General features: G+C 31.0%; 3 protein-coding genes across 4 annotated transcripts in view; all 3 read left to right on the plus strand.

The window, feature by feature from the left end:
* The first annotated feature begins 6,632 nt into the window (after positions 1-6,632).
* On the plus strand, positions 6,633-8,676 carry LOC125835860 (6,7,8-trihydroxycoumarin synthase-like). Its single transcript, XM_049514961.1, has 2 exons — positions 6,633-7,525; positions 8,068-8,676. Exons 1-2 carry the CDS (start codon positions 6,641-6,643, stop codon positions 8,674-8,676), a joined length of 1,494 nt encoding a protein of 497 aa, XP_049370918.1. The 5' UTR covers positions 6,633-6,640.
* A 1,377-nt stretch (positions 8,677-10,053) lies between these two features.
* On the plus strand, positions 10,054-12,314 carry LOC125835861 (6,7,8-trihydroxycoumarin synthase-like). The gene is made up of 2 exons (XM_049514963.1): positions 10,054-10,935; positions 11,509-12,314. The coding sequence occupies exons 1-2, from the start codon at positions 10,054-10,056 to the stop codon at positions 12,115-12,117; spliced, it is 1,491 nt and encodes a 496-aa protein (XP_049370920.1). The 3' UTR covers positions 12,118-12,314.
* A 3,882-nt stretch (positions 12,315-16,196) lies between these two features.
* Positions 16,197-22,862, plus strand: part of LOC125835857 (exocyst complex component EXO70A1-like) — a 100,124-nt gene continuing 93,458 nt past the window's right edge. Inside the window, exons 1-4 of one of the 2 annotated variants that reach the window (XM_049514959.1) lie at positions 16,197-16,528; positions 17,984-18,079; positions 19,559-19,764; positions 20,572-20,826. In XM_049514959.1, the coding sequence (XP_049370916.1) occupies positions 16,340-16,528; positions 17,984-18,079; positions 19,559-19,764; positions 20,572-20,826 (746 nt within the window). In that variant the 5' untranslated portion in view covers positions 16,197-16,339. The remainder of the gene's footprint in view (positions 16,529-17,983; positions 18,080-19,558; positions 19,765-20,571; positions 20,827-22,862) is intronic. The other variant, XR_007443426.1, reaches the window with a different exon arrangement.

A 22,862-nucleotide genomic window follows, 5' to 3' on the forward strand; every position in this document is an offset into this window, starting at 1 on the left:
TTAGTGACAACAAAAAAAATTGTCACAAAATATGTAAGGTGTTAAATAGCGACGACTTAAAATTTGTAGAGAATAATTCAACTATTTGCTACGAAAAAATGCATAGCTTAATACAATTTTTAGCCACAATTGTTCATAATTACAAGTGACAACTTACAAAAAGAATAATACTATTGCTTCATAAGAAATAAACAAAGTCCATTCGTTAATTGATGAGGGAAAATATTAAAACCAATGAATTCGGTTGATTTTGTAAAAATGAAAAAGTTCAATTCATCAATTTTCTTAAATTATGCAATTATGAAATGCATCATTTGAAAATTACAATCCAGGTTATAAGTACCGTGAGTGGGGTACGGTTCTACCACTATATTGCTAATATTTATTGGTTTAACATTTTTGTTTTTTAGTTGATACACTTTCATCGATAAAGACGATGGAAAAAATAATTTCTCAAGTCTTGGTACTAATATTTTAGCGTGTCTATTGATTTGTGATTGGTAAACTGCATAGACTAATTCGATCTATTTGCTTCTGCCTAAAAATATGTACATATTTAATAGTAATTCAACATACATACCTAGAGCAACTATACAAAGATAACATTGACTTACTAACTTAGACTTTGCAAAGATGCAAAATATTTCATTAATTTCTATTAACTTTTTCCATCAGTATGATCATTGAAATAAACTAAAAAATGAAAGCACAAATGAAAGAAATGAACCAACTAGGATTTCAAATATATTATGATGAAGTACTATAGTTATGGGTATCAATGTTTTTTTCAAAACAATTGATTTACTGATCGAATTGAACCGATTATTCAATTTTTTAAAAATAAAATCAAAAATTTAATTTTATATAAATTTATAATTGTACCGAATAATTTATAAAATTTATAAAAATAAATGAATAAAATGACAGAATCGTACTGAATATATTTAAAGATATTTTAAAAATATATAGTTTAATTAAAATATAATCTACATTTGAATGAACTGTGGGTGGTAAATTTCATGTATTTGTGTATGTGTATAAATAATCATATAATATATTATTTCTACAAAGGTTAAATTTGAAAAAAGTGAATGAAGTTAAAAATAAAATAAAAATAAGAGACAAGAGAGAGTTGATCGGATGGTAAGCACTCCTCACTTCCAACCTTAAGGTTGTGAGTTCGAGTCCCAAAGAAGGCATAATGTTGTAGCTGCTCCTGGGGAGGGGTTAAAAAAGATTGAGATGGGAGATAATAGGAGGAACATTAACCTTTTTATAATAATAAAACTTATCCCTAATTAATACATTTAAGAACAATTTTTTTTCATATAAAATATAGTCATTAGTGACGAAATTAGATTTTCTTCAACTACGAAATACATATAACTTTAGAGACAATTGATGTCGTCACTGAATGAAGTAAAATAATTAGCGACGATATAATTTTATTGGTGGTAATAACATTTTTAGTGACAAAGCATACTATTAACTACAAAAAAATATACTTTTTACAACAAATAATTTGTCACAAATGTTTAAGCATTTGGGGACGATTTTTCTTTTTGTAGTTAAATAATACTTTTAGCGACGAAGTACTAAATCGTATTTGTATACTTTTAGCGACACACATTTAGTGACGACTGATTGACAAATTATTTTTCGTCTCACAAGCTTTTTAGGGACGAAATATGATTTATAATTGAGGAAATTAGTTTTCCCTGATAATCAAATTTGTTGTAGTGTTAGTTAGATAGTTAACCGTTGTCCCGCTAACTCGTGTGTACTATTAGCAATAACTATTAATTGTAGTATTACTCTTATTCTTTGAGTTTGGTTATTATTTGTTATCTTTTGCACTTTGATTATCATTTTATCTTGTTACAACTATTTTTAAGGACAATTTGTCAGATTATCCATAGCATTTTATCATGACTTCTTCATTTATGTTGTTTCTCTCTATATTGCTTTGGACTATTTATTTTTTTCTTGAATTGAAGGTTTGTCAGAAATACTTAATAGGAATAACATTGGATTTTTTGTTGATATTTCCTTAGATAACTTTTTTGTTGATTTCGTCACATATTTACCTCTAAAGGGTTGTTTATCTTGAATTTGACGTTTGCCACAATAAAACTATGTAGAAAAATAAAAGGCTAAACTTAGGAAAATTTTCAAAAATATGCTGGCCAACATAAAATATCACGCATGTAGTCATATTTTCAATTTATACAATATTATACCTTTTGGAAAAACATTATACATATTGTATCAACTTTATATAAGAAAATATATAATAATATATAAAAGATATTTACATACAAATATAAGACTCAATTGGGTAATAAACTCAAATCTAGGCTAAAACATATAAATATTTCTCCCAATGAACATAAAGTGTAATTTTTCCTTAATTTTATTTGACTAGTATCAAAATATAGATAAATTTAGACGAAAATATTTATTCTCTATTTCTCCTCCTCCTACTCCTTCTACGAGATACAAGATAGAGAGATTCAAGAGGTAAGAAATTGAGGGAAGATAGAAGAGAGAAAAAAAATCATAATTGAAGTAAATTACAGACCAATAAATACAGATTTGTAATTTCCTATTCTTACCAAAAGATATTTAAGAGAGATATAAAATAGATACAATTCACCTAAAAAATATTGTCTACCCAAATACTCTCTATTTTATTCTATTCTATTATGTTTATACTACTAGGATTAAGTAAGATTTAAAAAAAATGCCCTTAATTGTATGTACACCATACTTGATTCCTGTTTCTATACTCTCGTGAAACACTCTTTAATCGTTTAGTTGGGAACAAGTTATCTCATGATTAATTATCCTAAGATAGTTATTTGGGATACATTCCATCACTGTGGTATAAATGGTGAGATAAGTTATCTCAAACATGTCAACCAAACATGACACCAAATTTTATTCCAGGACTATTTATTCTTATCTCTCACACCAAACGAAACGACCCAAGTTCTTAATATCTGGTAGAAATTATTTCATGCAATAAGTACTTCCTGAATTTGCATTAGTGAATGACGTAGTTTTTATTTTCTATTGATACCTTCTTTTTTATTTTATTTCTATTACTACCTTCAAACCTATATATTATTGTGATTTTATAAAAAAATAAATAATGATTGATTAAATATGTGGATTATGGTATGATCAATTTTGTCTGCCATAATGATTGCCACTAGCAAGGGTCTCATTTATAGGTTATTAATATTAATTATGTCATAGTTGCCAGCAATCACAAACGTGGCAAAATTTGTTAGGTATGATATTTTTAATGCAGCTTTAATGGCAATAGTAAAGTGACGCCAAAAGTAATTACAATAATAATCAATATGGTTTTTTTTCTAAGAGTCTATATAAATATTGTTAAAGGTTTTAGCTATATTCCGAATATAATGAAATTTAAATAATTGTCAACATATATTTTTACTATAATAAAAAGGAAAATCGACATAATTAGATACATTACACTATCATATATACTATTATTGTTTGTAATTTTAAAATATTACGTATCTTATCATTAGTTAAGAATTTCCTATTATTAATTGAAGAAAATACACTTTGATACATGTATTTTTGTTACCAGATGCACAAAAATAGAGAGAGACGAGTGAGATTAGAGAGGGAGGGGAGCGAGATTCATACGTATCCCAGATACATGCAAAATCATATTAGATACATGTATTTAAATTTGTATGTATTTTATGTGATTCGCATGTATCTGGGATATCAGATACATGAGAGAGTGATCTTGAGCGAGATTTGTTATGTACCCAAGATACATACGAATCCACTTAAATATAATGTATCTAGAATAATTTACACCTAATTTTAGCCCCATATATTTAGTGAGTTAATAACTTTGATGGTCACTCAACTATAAATTATTTTTATAGAAAGTCACTCAATTTTCATTTTCAACACAAAAATCACTTAACTATGACTTCTTTGCACAAAAAGTCACTCAACCTATTTAATTATTTTTTTCATTAAAATTTACTTACATGGAATTTTAATTATTAACCAAAAAAATTTTAAGAACCAAATATATATCTATTTAATGACCCGCCCCATTTAACCAGACCCGCTAAAAATATAATATTAATAATTGAACATTTTATTTTACCATTAATTCCCTAAATCATTCTCTGTTGGGGATGTCCCCATCTTGTTTTATCTTCTCAATCAATTCAACATACTGCTCAGCAATCCTCAAACTATTAGCATCAGAACCTCCATCTTCAAGAATTGCTCTTGATACCTCAGTAATTGCATTCGCAGTCGCTTGAGCATTAGATAAAATGGCTGTGATTTTGGAGTCTGAGGTAATTGCTAAAATGATCAAGTGAATAGAGCTAAGGGAGAAGCTGATGTTATTTTATCTAATGCTCAATATTAGATAAAACAACCTAAAGGTACAACCCTAATCAGCACAAAAAAAGATAATCGAACGCCTGAATTCACCGGAGGCCGACGAGTTCGCCTCCATCTAGTCGTCGATCAACATCCGTCACCGTTCATAGCTGCCGGAATCCTAGTATAATCGACATGGTTGAGGTTGAGGCTTCTCCACCTGATACTCACCACACAATGACAACGGTTTCAATTCTCAATTTCCTTCGATTTTTCATCTTGCTTTGTGCCTTATATTTTGTCAAATTACATGACTAATTTGTTTTGGAGATTTCTTGTTGGAATAGAGAAAAATAAATTAAAGAAGCAAGTGGTTTCAAAATAATAATTCAGGAATGGGAGAAGTTATGAGAAAAGATGTTTCATCTTTTTGATGTAGACATTGTATAACATTATTCTTCTTACTATTCATTATTAATATAAAGATGGATCGCCCACCAACAAATATTTACTAGGAAAAGATGTTTCATCTTTTTGATGTAGACATTGTCTAACATTATTTCTTCTTACTATTCATTAATATAAAGATGGATCACCCACCAACAATTTTTATTAGGATCCGATCAAACAAAATCGTGATTTGAAATCATGATATGAAATTAAAATGAGGTAAAATTAAAGTTTTAATTTGTTTGGACATGTTATGTTGTATTTTTGCTCATAAACATAAAAGTTCATAAGTTGTGAAATTCATTAAAATTGTCCAAATTATTTAAACAATCTTACCAAATAAGCAAAAGTTCATAATTAAAGTATAATATGTTACGAAGCTATTCTTAATAAAAGTACAATATTTATTGATGAACTTTAGTTCAATAAGAAAGTAAAATTGAACCTGAGTTGTAGTGTACTATATTTACCGAGTTATTTGTTTGTCAATATCCTTAGTAACTACATCGTGTTCCTGTTCTATGAATGTTTAATCACTCCTTTGATATTCTAATAAAAAAATAGGCCAAATACATAAACAGATCCCTAAACTTGTTGGGATTTTTCCCCTCAGGTACCTCAACTATGCTATTTTCCTATTGAATCATTGAACCACCCATAATTTGTTCCTTTTAAACAACGTGAGATCACGTTTGGTGCCACATTAGCCAACAGTGTTTAAAAGGAACAAATTATGGGTGGTTCAATGATTCAATAGGAAAATGGCGTAGTTGAGGTACCTAAGGGGAAAAACCCAACAAGTTTAGGGATTTGTTTATGTATTTGGCCAAAAAAATATGTAGATATAAAATAATGATCTTTTTTAACAAAATGTAAACTTGTAGGTCAATTTTTGTAAATGTAAAATCATGATATGAAATCTTTTTGGATAATTTGGAATTTCAGATGAAATTACATGTCCAAAAATGATTTTATCTCATAATATCAAATCATGAGATGGAATTGCATATCCAAACGCCTACTTAAATATCATTGAGAGTCCTCCTTCTATTTTTTATTTTTTATTTATTTATTTTTAAAAGGCAACCTAGTGGATAAAGCATCTCTCGTTCATCCAGTGAAAGGGCCACATTTCAAGAGTGTGTTATAGACAATTTATCTTGATAAAATTAATAATGATTACTTTCACGACTCAAATTCGTTACTAGGTCGCACAGAAAAAGTTTTGCTCACTAAATTAAACATTTAACTAATATAAAATAATTTATAACATAATGATTTTTCAAACTATTAATTTAATTTGATATTCTGCACCAAGTCGTCACCCATATTCCTTAGGTAAATGGTTCCTCTCGTTATGAATAGTTATTTTGGGATTGTTTAGTTGGGAACAAGTTATTTCATAATTAATTTTGGGATAAGTTATTTTTCACCGAGTATATGGATAACCTATTCCATTACTATGACGAAAAATGGTGGGCTAAATAATCCAAGGACTATCTAATACCTCCAGGCTCCAACCGAACATGGAACAAAATAATTCAATATTTTATCCTGAAATTATTATACCTTCTGGCTTCTACCTCATACCAAATACTCTTTATAATTATTATATCGTCGATGATCTGAATCCTGATAGCCTAATAATACTTTCATATTGTTAGCGTACAAAAGTTATAAAACTCTAAAAAAATAATTTAAAAAGAATTTAACCCAAGATCCATTTTTATATATATATATATATATATATATATATATATATAAGGCATATCAAATGACTAGTCAATTAGACAATAAAATGATTTTCTTTCTACTCTTTGTGGCTATTCCTATTTGCCTCATATTTCTTCTTCTTAAAGTCAAAAGGAGTGGTAAAAATAAGCTTCCACCAGGTCCTATAGGGCTTCCCTTCATTGGAAATTTGCATCAATTTGATAGTTTAGCCCCTCATATTTATTTTTGGAGACTTTCTAAGAAATATGGAAAAATCTTCTCATTCAAACTTACTTCTCATGTTTCAATTATTGTAGTTTCTTCAGCAAAATTAGCAAAAGAAGTACTCAAGACACAAGATTTAGTGTTTTGTAGTAGACCTTCTCTTTTTGGCCAACAAAAATTGTCTTACAATGGTCATGATATTGGTTTTGCACCTTACAATGATTATTGGAGAGAAATGAGAAAAATATGTGTTCTACATTTATTTAGTCTCAAGAAAGTGCAATTATTTAGTCCGATTCGTGAAGATGAAGTCTCAAGAATGATCAACAAAATATATCAACAAGCTGTTGATTCTCAAGTCACCAATTTGAGCAATTTGATGATTTCACTTAATAGTACAGTTATTTGTAGAGTTGCTTTTGGTGTTAGATTTGATGAAGAAGCACATGAAAGCAAGAGATTTAATTATATTTTGGCTGAAGCTGAAGCTATGTTGGCAAGGTTTTTTGTGTCTGATTTTTTTCCATCTTTAAGTTGGATTGATAAACTTACTGGACTGACAAATAGACTTGAGAAGAATTTTAAAGATTTGGATGAGTTTTATGAAGAACTAATTGAACAACATCACAATCCCAATAGGCCAAAATCCATGGAAGGAGATATTATAGATCGTTTGCTTCAATTGAAGAAAGAGCAATTAACACCAATTGATCTCTCTTTGGAGGATATAAAAGGCATTCTCATGGTAATTTCCCATTTCTTTAACCTATCTACTTGTATACATGCTCACACACACACACATATATAGAGAGAGAGACATTTACATGTACGTTTGTACATATGTAGAGAAAGATGACAAATGAGTGGCTAGGATTAAATACGAATGGCTTAACAATATAGATTATAATCTAATTCGCTCAAAATGTTTATGAGGCAATGTGTTAGAATTTAGATAGGAAAATGACGGGTCATAATTCAATTCGCTCAACACAACCTCATATCTTATTGTTTTTTGAAAAAAATGTGAAAGCTAATTTATTTTTCCTAAATTGTTAGCTAGCCCAAATTTGATTTTGCATGTATATTTGAGCTTGGATGATAATATAACCCATCTAGTTATACTTTTGTCTGTTTTAACCCAATAGTTTAACAAATGTTAATAGAGTGTTACTTACAAATATTTGTATTTATTATTGCCACTAAAATATAATATAACGACAATTATATATATTATTGCGGCTAAATATGCCTTGCAAATTTTCTCATGAATTGTCAATTTTTATGTAGAATGTGTTAGTTGCTGGATCAGACACTAGTGCATCGGTGATAATATGGGCTATGACAATCTTGATCAAGAATCCAAAAGCCATGAAGAAAGTTCAAGAAGAGATCAGAAATTTAATGGGGAACAAAAACATTGTAAATGAAGATGATATTCAAAATATGCCTTATTTCAAAGCAGTGATAAAAGAGACTTTAAGACTATTTCCACCAGTTCCACTCTTAATACCAAGAGAATCAATGAAAATATCCACACTAGAAGGGTATGAATTTCAACCAAGAACTATAGTTTATGTTAACGCATGGGCAATTGGAAGAGATCCTGAAATATGGGAAAATCCAGAAGAATTTATGCCTGAGAGATTCTTGAATAGCGATATTGACTTCAAGGGACAAGATTATGAGTTTATTCCGTTTGGAGCAGGAAGAAGAGGGTGTCCGGCCATGGCACTTGGGGTTGCATCTGTGGAACTTGCATTATCAAATCTACTTTATGCATTTGATTGGGAGTTACCTTATGGATTGAAAAAGGAGGACATTGACATAAATGGCAGGCCCGGAATCACTGTGAATAAGAAAAATGACCTTTGTCTTATCCCAAAAAAATATTTCTAAATTACATCCCAAAGTGAATTTAAGGGTAGTTTTTGAAGTAAGCTGAATTCATCAATTGCTTTTCAACACGAATTATGTACTATTCAGTTAACCTTAACTAGACAGGAATAATGAACTACAAAAGTGATAGTATTATGGCGGTTTTAATACACAGTTATTAAAAATTGCCATAATACATATGTATGCCGTTGTTAAGTCGTCATCCTTAAAATGACGATTTAGCATATAATATTACAGTTTTTAATTATCATATAGTTTTTCAAGATATTCTCTTGGTTTATCTTGAAAAGCTCGATACATCTCTCTCTTTAACTCTCACAATTATATATATAATGTGGAACATTAAAATAGTCGGGTATAGGGAGACTTTTGATTTTCTCAAGAATAATATAAGCTTAATAACAATAATTTATTTTTTGAGTCATCGTAAATAATAGTTATGTTTACTACGTTCAAAATCGTAAGAATATTTATACTATTATCCCTTAAAAAGTTTGTTACAGAATTTTAAACTTTCCTTGAAATTTTCAAAGAACTTGTTATATCACATGTGTTAACTAGAATTTTTACATTTTGTAATCCATTTTCTATAATTAAGTTCACTATAGAAATACCACTAGAATGATATCTAAACATATTTCGTGCTTATAAATATAATTGCTTCAAAATAATGTTACGTTCCTTCAATATATCACCAATTATTGGTAGAATTCAAAATGTTAGTTGTATTCATATACTTTATTACATTTCGCTTAAAATCTCTTTTAATATACGGCGAATTTATAAATAATTGAGAACCACATGTTCTATTATCCCTACTAGATATCTATTCATTCACCTTTGATATCTAAGTTATGCACACAAATATCTTGAAAATTAAAGGCAAATTCAGAATTTTGTGTATCGCATAATATTTTTACTGTTTATATGGTCCAATAATATTGATTGCTAGAGGATAAAGGTCATTTTCAATCTTCAGTGGTTTTATAATTTTTGTGTTGTCACTTTATAGGTAAATAGTCTATCCTATAGTGACTATTTCCACGGTTCGATCTCTCACAAAAAAAATAAAAATTACTCATTTAAAAATTAACTAATATAACTAATTTATTAATAGCATAACAATTTTTTACGCTATTAATTTAATTAAAAATTATGTAGCAAATTGTAGATCTTATTTCCTAGTAAATGGTTCCTCTCGTTATGAATAGTTACTTATAGTTATTATATCTTCGATGGCCTGATGGTCTAGAAATACTTTTATATTTTCAGTATATAGAAGTTACGAAAGCTCCTAAAGAAATAGTTTATCCCAAAGACCATTTATATTTATATATATATAAGGCATATCAAGTGACTAGGCAACTAGACAGTAAAATGATTTTCTTTCTACTCTTTGTGGTCATTCCTATTTGCCTCGTCTTTCTTCTCCCTAAAGTCAAAAGGGGTAGAAAAAATAAGCTTCCACCAGGTCCTATAGGGCTTCCATTCATTGGAAATTTGCATCAATTTGATAGTTTAGCTCCTCATATTTATTTTTGGAAACTTTCCAAAAAGTATGGAAAAATATTATCATTGAAACTTGCTTCTGTTCAAATTGTTGTAGTTTCTTCAGCAAAATTAGCAAAAGAAGTACTCAAGACACAAGATTTAGTATTTTGTAGTAGACCTTCTCTTGTTGGCCAACAAAAATTATCTTACAATGGTCATGATATTGGTTTTGCACCTTACAATGATTATTGGAGAGAAATGAGAAAAATATGTGTTCTTCATCTATTTAGTCTCAAGAAAGTGCAATTATTTGGTCCGATTCGTAAAGATGAAGTCTCAAGAATGATCAAGAAAATATATCAACTAGCTGTTAATTCTCAAGTCACCAATTTGAGCAATTTGATGATTTCACTTAATAGTACAATTATTTGTAGAGTTGCTTTTGGTGTTAGATTTGATGAAGAAGCACATGAAAGGAAGAAATTTGATTATATTATGGTTGAAGCTGAAGCTATGTTGGCAAGCTTTTTTGTGTCTGATTTTTTTCCATCTTTAAGTTGGATTGATAAACTCACTGGACTGACATATAGACTTGAGAAGAATTTCAAAGATTTGGATGATTTTTTTGAAGAACTAATTGAACAACATCACAATCCCAATAGGCCAAAATCCATGGAAGGAGATATTATAGATCTTTTGCTTCAATTGAAGAAAGAGCAATTAACACCAATTGATCTCTCTTTGGAGGATATAAAAGGAATTCTCATGGTAATTTCCCATTTCTTTAACCTATCTACTTCTACACGCTCTCTCTCTCTCTCTCTCACACACACACACACACATATATATATACACACACATATAGACATTTTTATGTACGTTTGACATATGTAGAGAAAGATGACAAATGAGTGGCTAGAATTAAATACGAATGGCTTAACAATATAGATTATAATCTAATTCACTCAAAATGTTTATGAGGCAATGTGTTAGAATTTAGATAGGAAAATGACGGGTCATAATTCAATTCGCTCAACACAACACAACCTCTTATCTTATTGTTTTTTGAAAAAAATGTGAAAGCTAATTTATTTTTCCTAAATTGTTAGCTTGCCTAAATTTGATTTTGCATGTATATTTGAGCTTGGATGATAATATAACCCATCTAGTTATACTTTTGTCTGTTTTAACCCAATAGTTTAACAAATGTTAATAGCGTGTTAATTACAAATATTTGTATTTATTATTGCCACTAAAAATATAATATAATTACAATTATATATATTATTGCGGCTAAATATTGCCTTGAAAATTTCTCATTAATTGTCAATTTTTATGTAGAATGTATTAGTTGCTGGATCAGACACTAGTGCATCTGTGATAATATGGGCCATGACAATCTTGATCAAGAATCCGAAAGCCATGAAGAAAGTTCAAGAAGAGATCAGAAATTTAATTGGGAACAAAGACATTGTAAATGAAGATGATATTCAAAATATGCCTTATTTCAAAGCAGTGATAAAAGAGACTTTAAGATTATTTCCACCAGTTCCACTCTTAATACCAAGAGAATCAATGAAAATATCCACACTAGAAGGGTATGAATTTCAACCAAGAACTATAGTTTATGTTAACGCATGGGCAATTGCAAGAGATCCTGAAATGTGGGAAAATTCAGAAGAGTTTATGCCTGAGAGATTCTTGAATAGCGATATTGACTTCAAGGGACAAGATTATGAGTTTATTCCGTTTGGAGCAGGAAGAAGAGGGTGTCCAGCCATGGCACTTGGGGTTGCATCTGTGGAACTTGCATTATCAAATCTTCTTTATGCATTTGATTGGGAGTTACCTTATGGATTGAAAAAGGAGGACATTGACATAAATGGCAGGCCTGGAATTACAGTGAATAAGAAAAATGACCTTTGCCTTATCCCTAAAAAATATTTCTAAATTACATCCCAAAGTGAATCTAAGGGGAGTTCTTGAAGTAAGGGATCAATTTATTTCGACTCGAATTAATCACTTTGTCGTATAAAGGATTGTTTCTTTGTGCTTTGACAATGGGCTTTTGAAGGATTATTCTGTAATTGAATGATAATAAGTCAATTTCATTGATTGTGAATGCATTTTATATATGTAGCTTATCTTGATCTCAACATGTACAACTTTTTATCTCCACTTTTGTCTTGTAGTTCTTCGTACAAACGTTCACATATGTTGTCATTTAACAGCTAACTTCGTTACCTTATATCTATCCCCATTTGCCCTCATAACTTCGACAATAGTGATCAAGCACATCATTTAATCCTCGGTAGGTCATACAAAGGTTTCTTCTTCCTCTTATTCTCTAAAATCCATTATTAAGAGTTTATGTTGAATTGTAAAGTACTCACTCAGAATAACTTTGTTGTTCTTACATATATACTTTTTCACACTTTTGAAGGAATAAGTAATATAGTTGAATCTTAGCCATCATGCTACAAAAAGCCACCAAGCGTCCTTATTTTATTTTTTTTGAAAAACCCGAATTAGCTATCTTCAAATTAAAAGTTTTAACGAAGTTCAAAAGCAAAACTCCTCCTTCATTTCTATCCCCAAAATCAAAAGGATAAATTTCAGAAATATACGAATCTTCAGCCCAAAACAAAATTCAATATACAATATACAATATTATACATCCGATATACAACAATATATAAATTTTTCATATTTTATTTTTTTACAAATATGATTAAAAACTTGATATAAACTATTATAGACTCAATATATAATATTATAAAAAATCATAAAAGGTATTTATACACCTCATATACAATATTATACATTATTATACAAAAAAAGGACTTTGTTTTCTTCCTCAAATTCATTCAAAAACTACACCAAATTACCCAAAATTTCATATTTAGGCTCCTCACTACCTAACAAATCTCTTGCAACAATACCCTCTCGAAACGATGTTTATTTGCAAAAAATTAATTTTAAAAATTTTAAGCTTCGAGCTTCAACAATGACTGCTTATGACTTTAACGAAATGTTAATAGTACTTCATAGTAACTCCAATTACGGAGATAAAACAATGACTTAATATGTAAATTTCTTAAAAAATAAGCACAATTACTAATCACTCTATTATATATATAGGACCATTCATTTCACTTCGAAGAACAAGCAAAGCAAACAAATTAGTCAATTACCGCCATCACCACCACTATAGTAGCTATCTTCATTGAAGAAGCCGCCTTCCATTAGTAATCGGCAAATAAAATCACATCGGAAAATTTCAAAGATGAATTAGAGAATGAAATGTGGAAAAAAGAGAATGTATTTTTTGTGCGTAGGAAAGAGAAATAAAAAAGAGATATCAATAAGTTAGTGGTTAAATTTGCTAAAGTTCAAATAATCATGGCCTATTTTGATACTCCCTATGTTCCTAATTAATTGTCTACTTTTGAATTGACACACATATTAAAAAAATGGAAAAGGGTCAAAATTGCCCCCGAACTATATGAAATAGACCATTTATACCCTTCGTTACATTTTGGGATAAAAAATGCCCCTGCTGTTATCCTAAGAGACCACAAATACCCTCAAGAGTTAACACCCCAAATTTTTGTTGACGTGGCAAGCCACGTGGGACTAATCCTTCCACCTAAGCGTTGCCAACTAGGATTCACTACAAAAGAACTAGACCTTTAGCGGCAAAACAGTCGCCACAAAAGCCCAGAAAATCGTCACTAAAAGTTTTTAACATTAAATTCTAATTTTGTGTTTTTTTCTTCATTGTTTTTAAAAAACCAAATATGATATCGATTAAGTAGGAGTTTGAAGACACTAGATGTTTTATTTTTATGTCATATGTAAATGTATAAAATGTACAATGACGCATTATATATTTATATATAGTAGGAGATTTGAATCGAGAAGTAATTTTGATTATTTTTCGTAATAATATTGGATGTTTTTAATATGGATATTGCAAGTTATTTATTTTAGAAAATTAGGTCACAATCGAAAATTAATTATCATATTTTTTTGTTGAAAAAATAGGTTTTACTAGCGAATGGTTGTTGGAGCCTTAGTCGCCACTAAAAATCACTCATAACCTTTAGTGGCAATATTTTGGGATTTTGTGGCGACTTTGTCGCCACTAAAAGTCAAGTTCTTTTGTAGTGAATCTTAGTTGGCAATGCTTAGGTGGAGGGATTAGTCCCATGTGGCTTGCCACGTCACTAAAAAATTGGGGTGTTAACTCTTGAGGGTATTTGTGGTCTCCTGGGATAACTGCGGGGGTATTTTTGATCCCAAAATGTAATGGAGGGTATAAGTGGTCTATTTCGCATAGTTCAGGGACAATTTTGACCCTTTTCCATTAAAAAAATAATGATTGGTATAGTGAGTTTACCATTTTACTCCAATTAATTACGAAGTGGATGAATTATAAATTTAAAGATTTTCAAAAAGTTCTACCTTTTTCAAATTTAATTAATTGAGATTTGAAAGGATAATAGGTAATATTTTTTATTTTTTTTTATGATTTGTCAAAACAGACAAGTAAAAAAGGAAAATTAAACAAGTAATTAGGAACAGAAAAGTAATATTTTTGAATTAATTGTACTTTCAATTATCTTAACAAAAAATGCCATGTACTGAACATAACCCTCTGAAGTTGTCCTGAGGGGTAAAAAACGACATATAAAATAAGATATTATCTATAATAAATAATATTTATAATTTAATAACTTAGAAAATAAAGTAAATAATCTGTTTTAGTAGGCAGAATAAATTGATACTCTTCGTCTTACCATAAAACTGTATGTATGATACATAATATAGTTTAAGGACTTCCTCCGTTTTATATTATGATCTATGTTGACTTGATATATATATATATATATATATATATAATAAGATATTATCTATAATAAATAATATTTATAATTTAATAACTTAGAAAATAAAGTAAATAATCTGTTTTAGTAGGCAGAATAAATTGATACTCTTCGTCTTACCATAAAACTGTATGTATGATACATAATATAGTTTAAGGACTTCCTCCGTTTTATATTATGATCTATGTTGACTTGATATATATATATATATATATATAAATAATTTTTCTAATTAAAAGTGTATTTTACTAAACTAATTTTATTAATGAAACTTTGGAACTCTAAATTTGGCTACTACAACTTCATGTAATTATCTAATACCATTGTATTTATATTGTATTGTATTGTTAGTTTAAATACAACGTTTGTTTTTATTGTTACTTGAATTTTATATATTGTATCATTAAATTCATCGTTATGTAACGATAAAAAGTCTCATTTTGTGTTACGACCGATTTAGTGCGATCACGTCGTTATCTTAATTTTTTCCTCTCATTTTGTCTTTACTTATTATTTAATAATTCTATTTTATCCTTTATCCTACCATTTTATAGTAGTTTTATCATATACCCTACGTTCATTGTAGGTTTAAATTATTGATGTATGATATTATGTAATGACAACAAACGATACAATTTATCTAAGTGGTAGTATATCTATTAAAAAATAATCCAATACAAGCAATCTAATATATTATGAAACGATACATAACAATCATCCAAATAAAATAGAAGGACAATATGAACAAGTATATATATATATATATATATAAAGAACAAGCAAATTAAAATATTTAATTTGTACTATATAAATGCCAACTAAAATGAAACAAAGAGGGTATTTTTTTTTCAAGAGAAATAAATTCCCATTTATAAGTACATAGAAATTTCAAAGCTTACCATTTTCTTTTTATTTTTTACTTAGTGTTCAATATTCATATTTGAGCCCAACTAAATTTAAATTTACATAAAAAAAAATCTCATATTAAAAATAAAATGGCTCTTAACAAAAGTTATTTTGTCACGAGAGAACTCGAAAGCTCACCTAATGTTATGATTTATTTATATAAAATTTATATCCCACCCTGTTATGCATCTGTCCACCATTGTCAACTAAATATTAGCCCCCTTTTTTATTTGCTCTCTCTGTTGAATATACTAATTCATTTGTTTATTCTTCTATTCCTTCATTTGCACTACTCTTTTTTCTCATTTCCGATCAATTTCTTCTTCTTCTTCTACAAAAATAGAACAAAGTCTTCAAGAGCAAAGGGGCAAAAAAAGATGGGTATTATGCCAAGAAACAGAGGTGGGGAAGGAGGAATAGTAGCTGTTGATATGTTAAGCGAAAGAGCAACAATGATGAGAGAATCAGTACAGAAAAGTCAGTCAATTACAGATAACATGGTTTCTATATTGGGTTCTTTTGACCATCGTCTTTCTGCTCTTGAAACTGCTATGCGTCCCACTCAGGTAAACCCTTTTTGTGATTTTGCTTGTTTCAATTGAAGATCCCATGTTCTTGAATTGGATCTAGTTTGTGCTACCAAGAATATTTGGTGCCAATTCTGATGGAGAAAAATGGAAAGAAAGGAACTTTTAGTTTAAAGTTTGGATATGTTAGTAGAAAAGAGTGAATATGAGAAAATTGAGAACAAAGTATGATCCAGGCTTTGTGAAATACAGATTTGAACTTGGAACCTCAAGGTGAGTTCTGAACCCTTAAACCACTGAGGTGACCTGTAGTCTTGTGTTTAGGAGATTGATAATCTATGTATGCATAATAAAAATGTAAGTTTTTGATGAGGGGCTTCAGGTGAACACCCTCAAGCCCTCTTAGACCCGTTCTTGGAGTTGTTGTTGATTTGTTTTTTTTGGGGGTGGAGGCGGGGGTTCTTTATTTTGGTGGGAACTAAAGTGATTCTTGCTTGATACAGTTGATAGGATCTGAATGTTGAAAGAGATGAGATTTGGGTTTGTTTAGCATTTCATGATTTCCATTTTGAGCCAATTGGGCTGATTGAAAGTTCTTACAACTAACTAATGTTCCTGATGGAGAAAAATGGAAAGAAAAGAACTTTTAGTTCAATTTTTTAATATGTTAGTAGAAAAGAATGAATATGAGAAAATCGAAAGCTAAGTGTGAGTTTTGTTGATTTTTCTTCCTTTTTTTTGGGAAGAGGGGGTGGGGGTTTATACTTGACTTGGGAACTAAAGTTATTCTTGGTTGATAGGATGAAATTTGGTTTTGTTTGTCATTTCATTATTTCCATTTTGAGCCAACCGGGCTGATTGAAAAGAATTTTTTTAGTTCAAATTTTGAATATATTAGTAGAAAAGAATGTGCAAGAGAAATTAAAAACAAAGTGGGACTTCTGTTGATTTTTTTTTTTGTGTGTGCGCGGGTGTGTGTGTGTTTACTTGTGTTGGGAACTAAAGTGATTCTTGTTGAAGGATCTGACTGTTGAAAGAGATGAGTTTTGGGTTTGTTTTTCATTTCATGATTTCCATTTTGAGCCAACCGGGCTGATTGAAAGTTCTTACAACTAATTAGCGTTCCTGATGGAGAAAAATGGAAAGTAAAGAACTTTTAGTTCATTTTTTTTAATATGTTAGTAGAAAAGAATGAAGACGAGAAATTGAAAGCAAAGTGCGACTTTTGTTGATTTTTCTTTTTATTTTGGTGAAGAAGCATGGGATTTATACTTACGTTGGGAACTGAAGTGATTCTTGCTTGATAGGATCTGAATGTTGAAAGAGATGAGCTTTGGGTTTGTTTGTCATTTCATGATTTCCATATGGAGCTAACCGGGCTGATTGAAATTCTTACAACTGATTTTGGTTAAGACTTACTGATTTGTTGCATCGACATTTTTGGTCTTTTCAGTTTTGCCATTTATTGACTGGTACTCAATGTGCTCTTTGTAGATTAGGACTCATGCAATCCGGAAGGCTCATGAGAACATCGATAGGACTTTGAAGGCCGCGGATGTTATACTGTCCCAATTTGATCTTTCTCGTCAGGTTTGTTTTAACTTCTGATATGCGTCATTCATTTATGCAACTCTGGTAGAAAAATTGTTTGGTTTCTGCTAAACATGCCGTGCATTTAGTAGCAGAGTTTTGGTGTTTTATTTGTGAGCTGTTGATGTATTTTGGGATTTTCCAATGAATTGTGCCCTTGCAATGTGGAGATTAATTTGTAAAAACAACTATTCTATCAGATGCTCATAAGTTTGATTCCTATTTGACATTTATATGGAGATGATATGGGTAGTGCCTAATTTTACAATAAATTTCAGATGTCACCAGCAGGATATTATGTATACATATCCAAGAAAAATAGATAGAGTAGTTTGAGGCTGAATGCATATCACAGTAGTACCCCAATTGACTTGGGATTTTACTGGTAAAAGATGTTATCAATAGAATAGAAAAAATAGTTTAGGATTTTTATGTTCGAAAAGATGCCTTCAAGATGATTTTTACTGGATATATAGTTGCAGTCCATTGCAATGTAGTTTCAGTGGAGTTGTATGGTGAAATGAAGGATCTAAATGTATTGTTCTCCTTCATGATGGCCTAAAATCACCTCTTTTGCCTTCTTGACGTGCACCTCACTTAATATTCTTGGAGGGTTTCTTCTCATTATGTTTCTATTCCAATTTTCTTTTCGTGTATAAACTATTAGGATTTGTACTCAAAAGACAATAGTATGAATTAGTCATTAGTTCTTGTTGCCTATATTTTTTGGAATAGTCAATACTCACTAGTATTTAACCAACCCTACAAGTGCTAAGAAGATAATAATTACAGAAGGAAAAGTGAAAATGCCTTCTCCATACTTGAGTCCAATCTGACAATCCTGAAGGTTTGGCTATCGGTAAAGAAAATTTTTGCTCTTCTAGTAAACTAAGGAGCCCAAGCCCTAGGGATTTTGGTCTAGTGGTAAGAGTGCAGTGTGTGATATATGGGTTAGGTGCACATCACGAGTTCAAACATTGTAGCAAACAAAATTTGGTGTTTATGTGGAGAAGGCTAGAGGACGGGCCCATTATCTACTGAGTTTCAAACTGTTGCGCCACGGTCCTCAAGGATTTTGCGGTTATTAAGAAAGAAGGAAAAGAAAAAGAAAAAGAAAAGAAAACTGGAGAGCCCAAATATGAGAGAAGTTGGAAAGCTAAACATATTTAACTACTCAAAATATAAAAATCGAGAGCTGCAGAATGAAAAAGGAAAAATGCTTTCTTAGTAGTATATTGCTTTTCCAAGAGCAAATGAGTTTCACTGCAATGTGGCTCCAAATGTTTTTTTTTTCTGTGTGTTAGAAGGTATAGGTTAAACAACCTTATTTGCTGGTTAAAAGGAAAACAGGAAAAAAAGGAAAGAAGATCCACTATCAAAATGTAGTCCTCCTTTGCTAATCTGATGCAAAACTGAGTTAATTTTTGAAATACTCTTTTCAACTTGGAGCTACCGACCTCATGGTTACATCACATGTAGGCGGAGGCTAAAATACTTAAAGGCCCTCACGAGGACCTAGAAAGTTACCTTGAAGCAATTGAACAACTGAGAAACAATATTCGCTTCTTCAACAACAACAAAAGCTTCAAGAGTAGTGATGGAGTGCTCAACAATGCAAATAGTTTACTTGCCAAGGCTATTTCAAAGCTTGAAGATGAGTTTAAGCAGCTTTTATCATCTTACAGGTTCGTTCAAACTCTTACCATTTAAAGTATTTTTTTTTTAGAGAAAGTAAACCATGCAAATTAATACCCTTTCTCATCAAAACAGAAAAAATTATACCTTTCATGATATTATCTCGATCCCTTGTCGTATTCTTCCACGGATTACTATTATTCTCTTTATTCATAAAAAACTGAATCCTTTTCTCCTTATTTGCTGGGTTAACAATTTTTTATTATTCAAGTATCAATGGTTATAGTTGATTGTAGTGTTCTTATCTTTCATGTAAATTATAGCTGTAGCAATATATGGAAACTAAACGTTCATTTATTCTTTTAAGTTGACCTTTATGCAGGCTGTTATTGAGGATTAATAACGTTTTTGGGTTTGAGATTCAAGCATTTCTTGACTAGCCTTCTAATAAAGATATTTCTGTCTCTTTCATCACCATATTGGGCTTTCTGTTCGCAATATTCACCTGTCAATGGGTCTATATACACTGAATATATTTAGCCAATGAAGCTTTGCTCTACTGGTAAAAGTTAAGCCCCAAACACCTCAAAATCATAGGTTGCATTCTCCCTAAAAGTAGTAAGCTGTGTTGTGCATTATAATAAGTTCTAACAGAAGTGTTGGTGGCTATATATATGTTTTGGCCACTCTGTTATTAGTCACTTGCTTTGCAATAGTTTGTGTTGTGCTCCTCTGCTTGCTGAGCAGCAGTGAACTGTGGTTGGCGTTATATTTGTCCATGTGTGTGCTGTTATTCTTTACGCTATTCTTTTGCATTTCAATTGAGCTCTGACTATATCTGAGTACTGCTTTTTCAGCAAACCTGTTGAACCAGAACGTCTATTTGAATGCCTTCCAACTTCAATGCGACCATCAACTGGATCACCAGGAGATCAGGACTCTAGCAGTAAGAACCATTTGCCCAGTAGCCATGGTGAGCATAATCATGGAACAGATGATACCGTCTATACACCACCAACTCTTATCCCTCCAAGGATCCTCCCGCTATTGCATGATCTATCCCAACAGATGGTTCAAGCTGGTCATCAACAACAGCTGGTAAAAATATACAGGTAAAATATCTGTTCTTTAACTATACAAGTACTAAACTATGTGGTCCTGAACAATCAGCATTTTGTGTTAGATCCATACTGTAAAGAGCTGAATCCTTTCTTTGTTAAGCCAAAAATGAGGTTACTCGTAACCTCGGGAAATTAAAAGAAACAAATTAAATGAACAAATATGATTGCTTTGATAGTGTCTTACACCTCATTGTTGTTGAGAGGATCCAATATTCTCAAATAGTAGTTGTAGAAATGTGTGATGATCACATCTCATTTAAAAGCTAAAGCTGAATTTGTTAGAGAGAGTATGCTTTTCTTTACATAAATTATGTCTTCAACATAATTCCTCATGTGCTGGGCTGTTACTTTTTCATGGGCCAAGTACATAGAGATTCTTTTGAGTAATTGGTGGCAGTGGGACTCAAATCCAGGATCTTCGCCTGCTGTGATACAAAGTAGAAATATGTGACCATATCATTTAAAAGCTTAAGTTGTTAGAGAGGGAGTACATTTTTATTTACTTAATTATGTTCCAACAGTAATTCAACACTTCTTTTATCAGAAAATATAGTTTTCAGTTAAATCTGACTAAATTAATCTGGAGCTCAGAACTGAACATGTAACAGTCTGGAGTACTTTTTTAATCCCAAAGACCTAAGCTTAGTGTTTGTCAGCTATACATTTATGATTTATCATTCCTAACTCTGTGTGATTTTTAAGTTGTTCCAAACATTAAATGTCCTTGGATATATGTGATGCTGTTCGATCATCCTGTGCTGTTAATCTATCTACTGAAAGAAGTAAATCTACTACTGTGGCCTTGTACTTGCTTTTCAAAGGTATCCTATCCCAGCCTGACTGCAAACTGCTGCAGTGGAGCATTAAAATTTTCTCAGTCCTCAGCTGAATGTTCCAAACTCTCGTGTCATCGTTGATGTCACTGTTTACCCATTTAGGGATCCAATGACTCATGGACCACTAGAAAGCATAGTACAAAAAGAATGACTTCTTGCTGCTCTAGAGATTCCATCATTGGAAACAATTAAATAGCATATATATATATATATATATATATATATAGATTCTGGTCACTTTTAAAATCGCGGATGCATTGGCAATACTAGCATCCATGATAAGATATGCACTCCCAAGGGAGTGGGCACCCAACGATAGAACAAGAAAGTGTCCTGGTGTTAAGAATGGATATTATTGTTGAGGGCGGTGAAGAAGAGCTTGCATTTGGTGGATCAGAATGAAGAGAGAAGAAAGAAAGAAGAAGGCTAAATATCCGAATTGACACATCTACTTGCTCTATTTTGTTAAGGCAGCCTCTTAATTTTACGATTTTCCAACTAAACACCTGTATTCTTGAGTTCCTCTCTTGCCTGGACATGGATAACACATCCATTCTATGTAAGATAAAATCATGACATGAGACATCGTTGTTTTCAACAACCTAAACCAAAACAAACCTTAGCTACCCTAAACAGTGCCACTGCTGCCACCACTCCCAGTTTACTCCATTGCCGCTCTCAAACACTTCCTCACACTCTCTTCTCAAAATCACCAAGAAATCCAACAAAAGTCTTCTCCCTTCAATTTTCTTTCCCTAATCGAAGCTTCATACCTTCGCCTCTACTCTATTTCTCTCCTTTTCAGTAACACACCAGCACCACCACTGTTCACCTCATGCATAGCCCAACACCATGCATCATCACTGACTGAGCTTCAACTCTATATGACTGAGCCTACATTTAGAGCAAAAATGTCATCATCTATCTTTTCCAACATAATTGAAGCTAAGAATGTTAAGCCATCAGGTCAAAGTATGTATTTGAAGATTGTCTCTTCTTGATAGATTTCTTCCTCATTTTCCAATAACAAATTCAAGTAGGCTTGACCTTTTTTGCACTGCTTTGGGTCTACGAAGCGAAGGAAATGAGTTTGGCCCCCGCTTTTCTTCGACATTGTTTTAGTCCTTACCCATTCCGCATGTGTTTTGCACACCATTGGCACTTTGCTCTCCTCTTATTCGTCCCAGGTAT

Source organism: Solanum verrucosum, unplaced genomic scaffold (genome assembly GCF_900185275.1).
Source record: "Solanum verrucosum unplaced genomic scaffold, falcon-dt-bn FXZP01000128.1, whole genome shotgun sequence".
Classification (NCBI taxonomy): domain Eukaryota; kingdom Viridiplantae; phylum Streptophyta; class Magnoliopsida; order Solanales; family Solanaceae; genus Solanum; species Solanum verrucosum.

Bases quoted from the DNA above. Each gene is read 5' to 3' on its own strand.
- LOC125835860 (XM_049514961.1), top strand. From the start codon at position 6,641: ATGATTTTCTTTCTACTCTTTGTGGCTATTCCTATTTGCCTCATATTT. The intron at 7,526-8,067 runs GTAATTTCCCAT...ATTTTTATGTAG, and splicing joins ATATAAAAGGCATTCTCATG to AATGTGTTAGTTGCTGGATC.
- LOC125835861 (XM_049514963.1), top strand. From the start codon at position 10,054: ATGATTTTCTTTCTACTCTTTGTGGTCATTCCTATTTGCCTCGTCTTT. The intron at 10,936-11,508 runs GTAATTTCCCAT...ATTTTTATGTAG, and splicing joins ATATAAAAGGAATTCTCATG to AATGTATTAGTTGCTGGATC.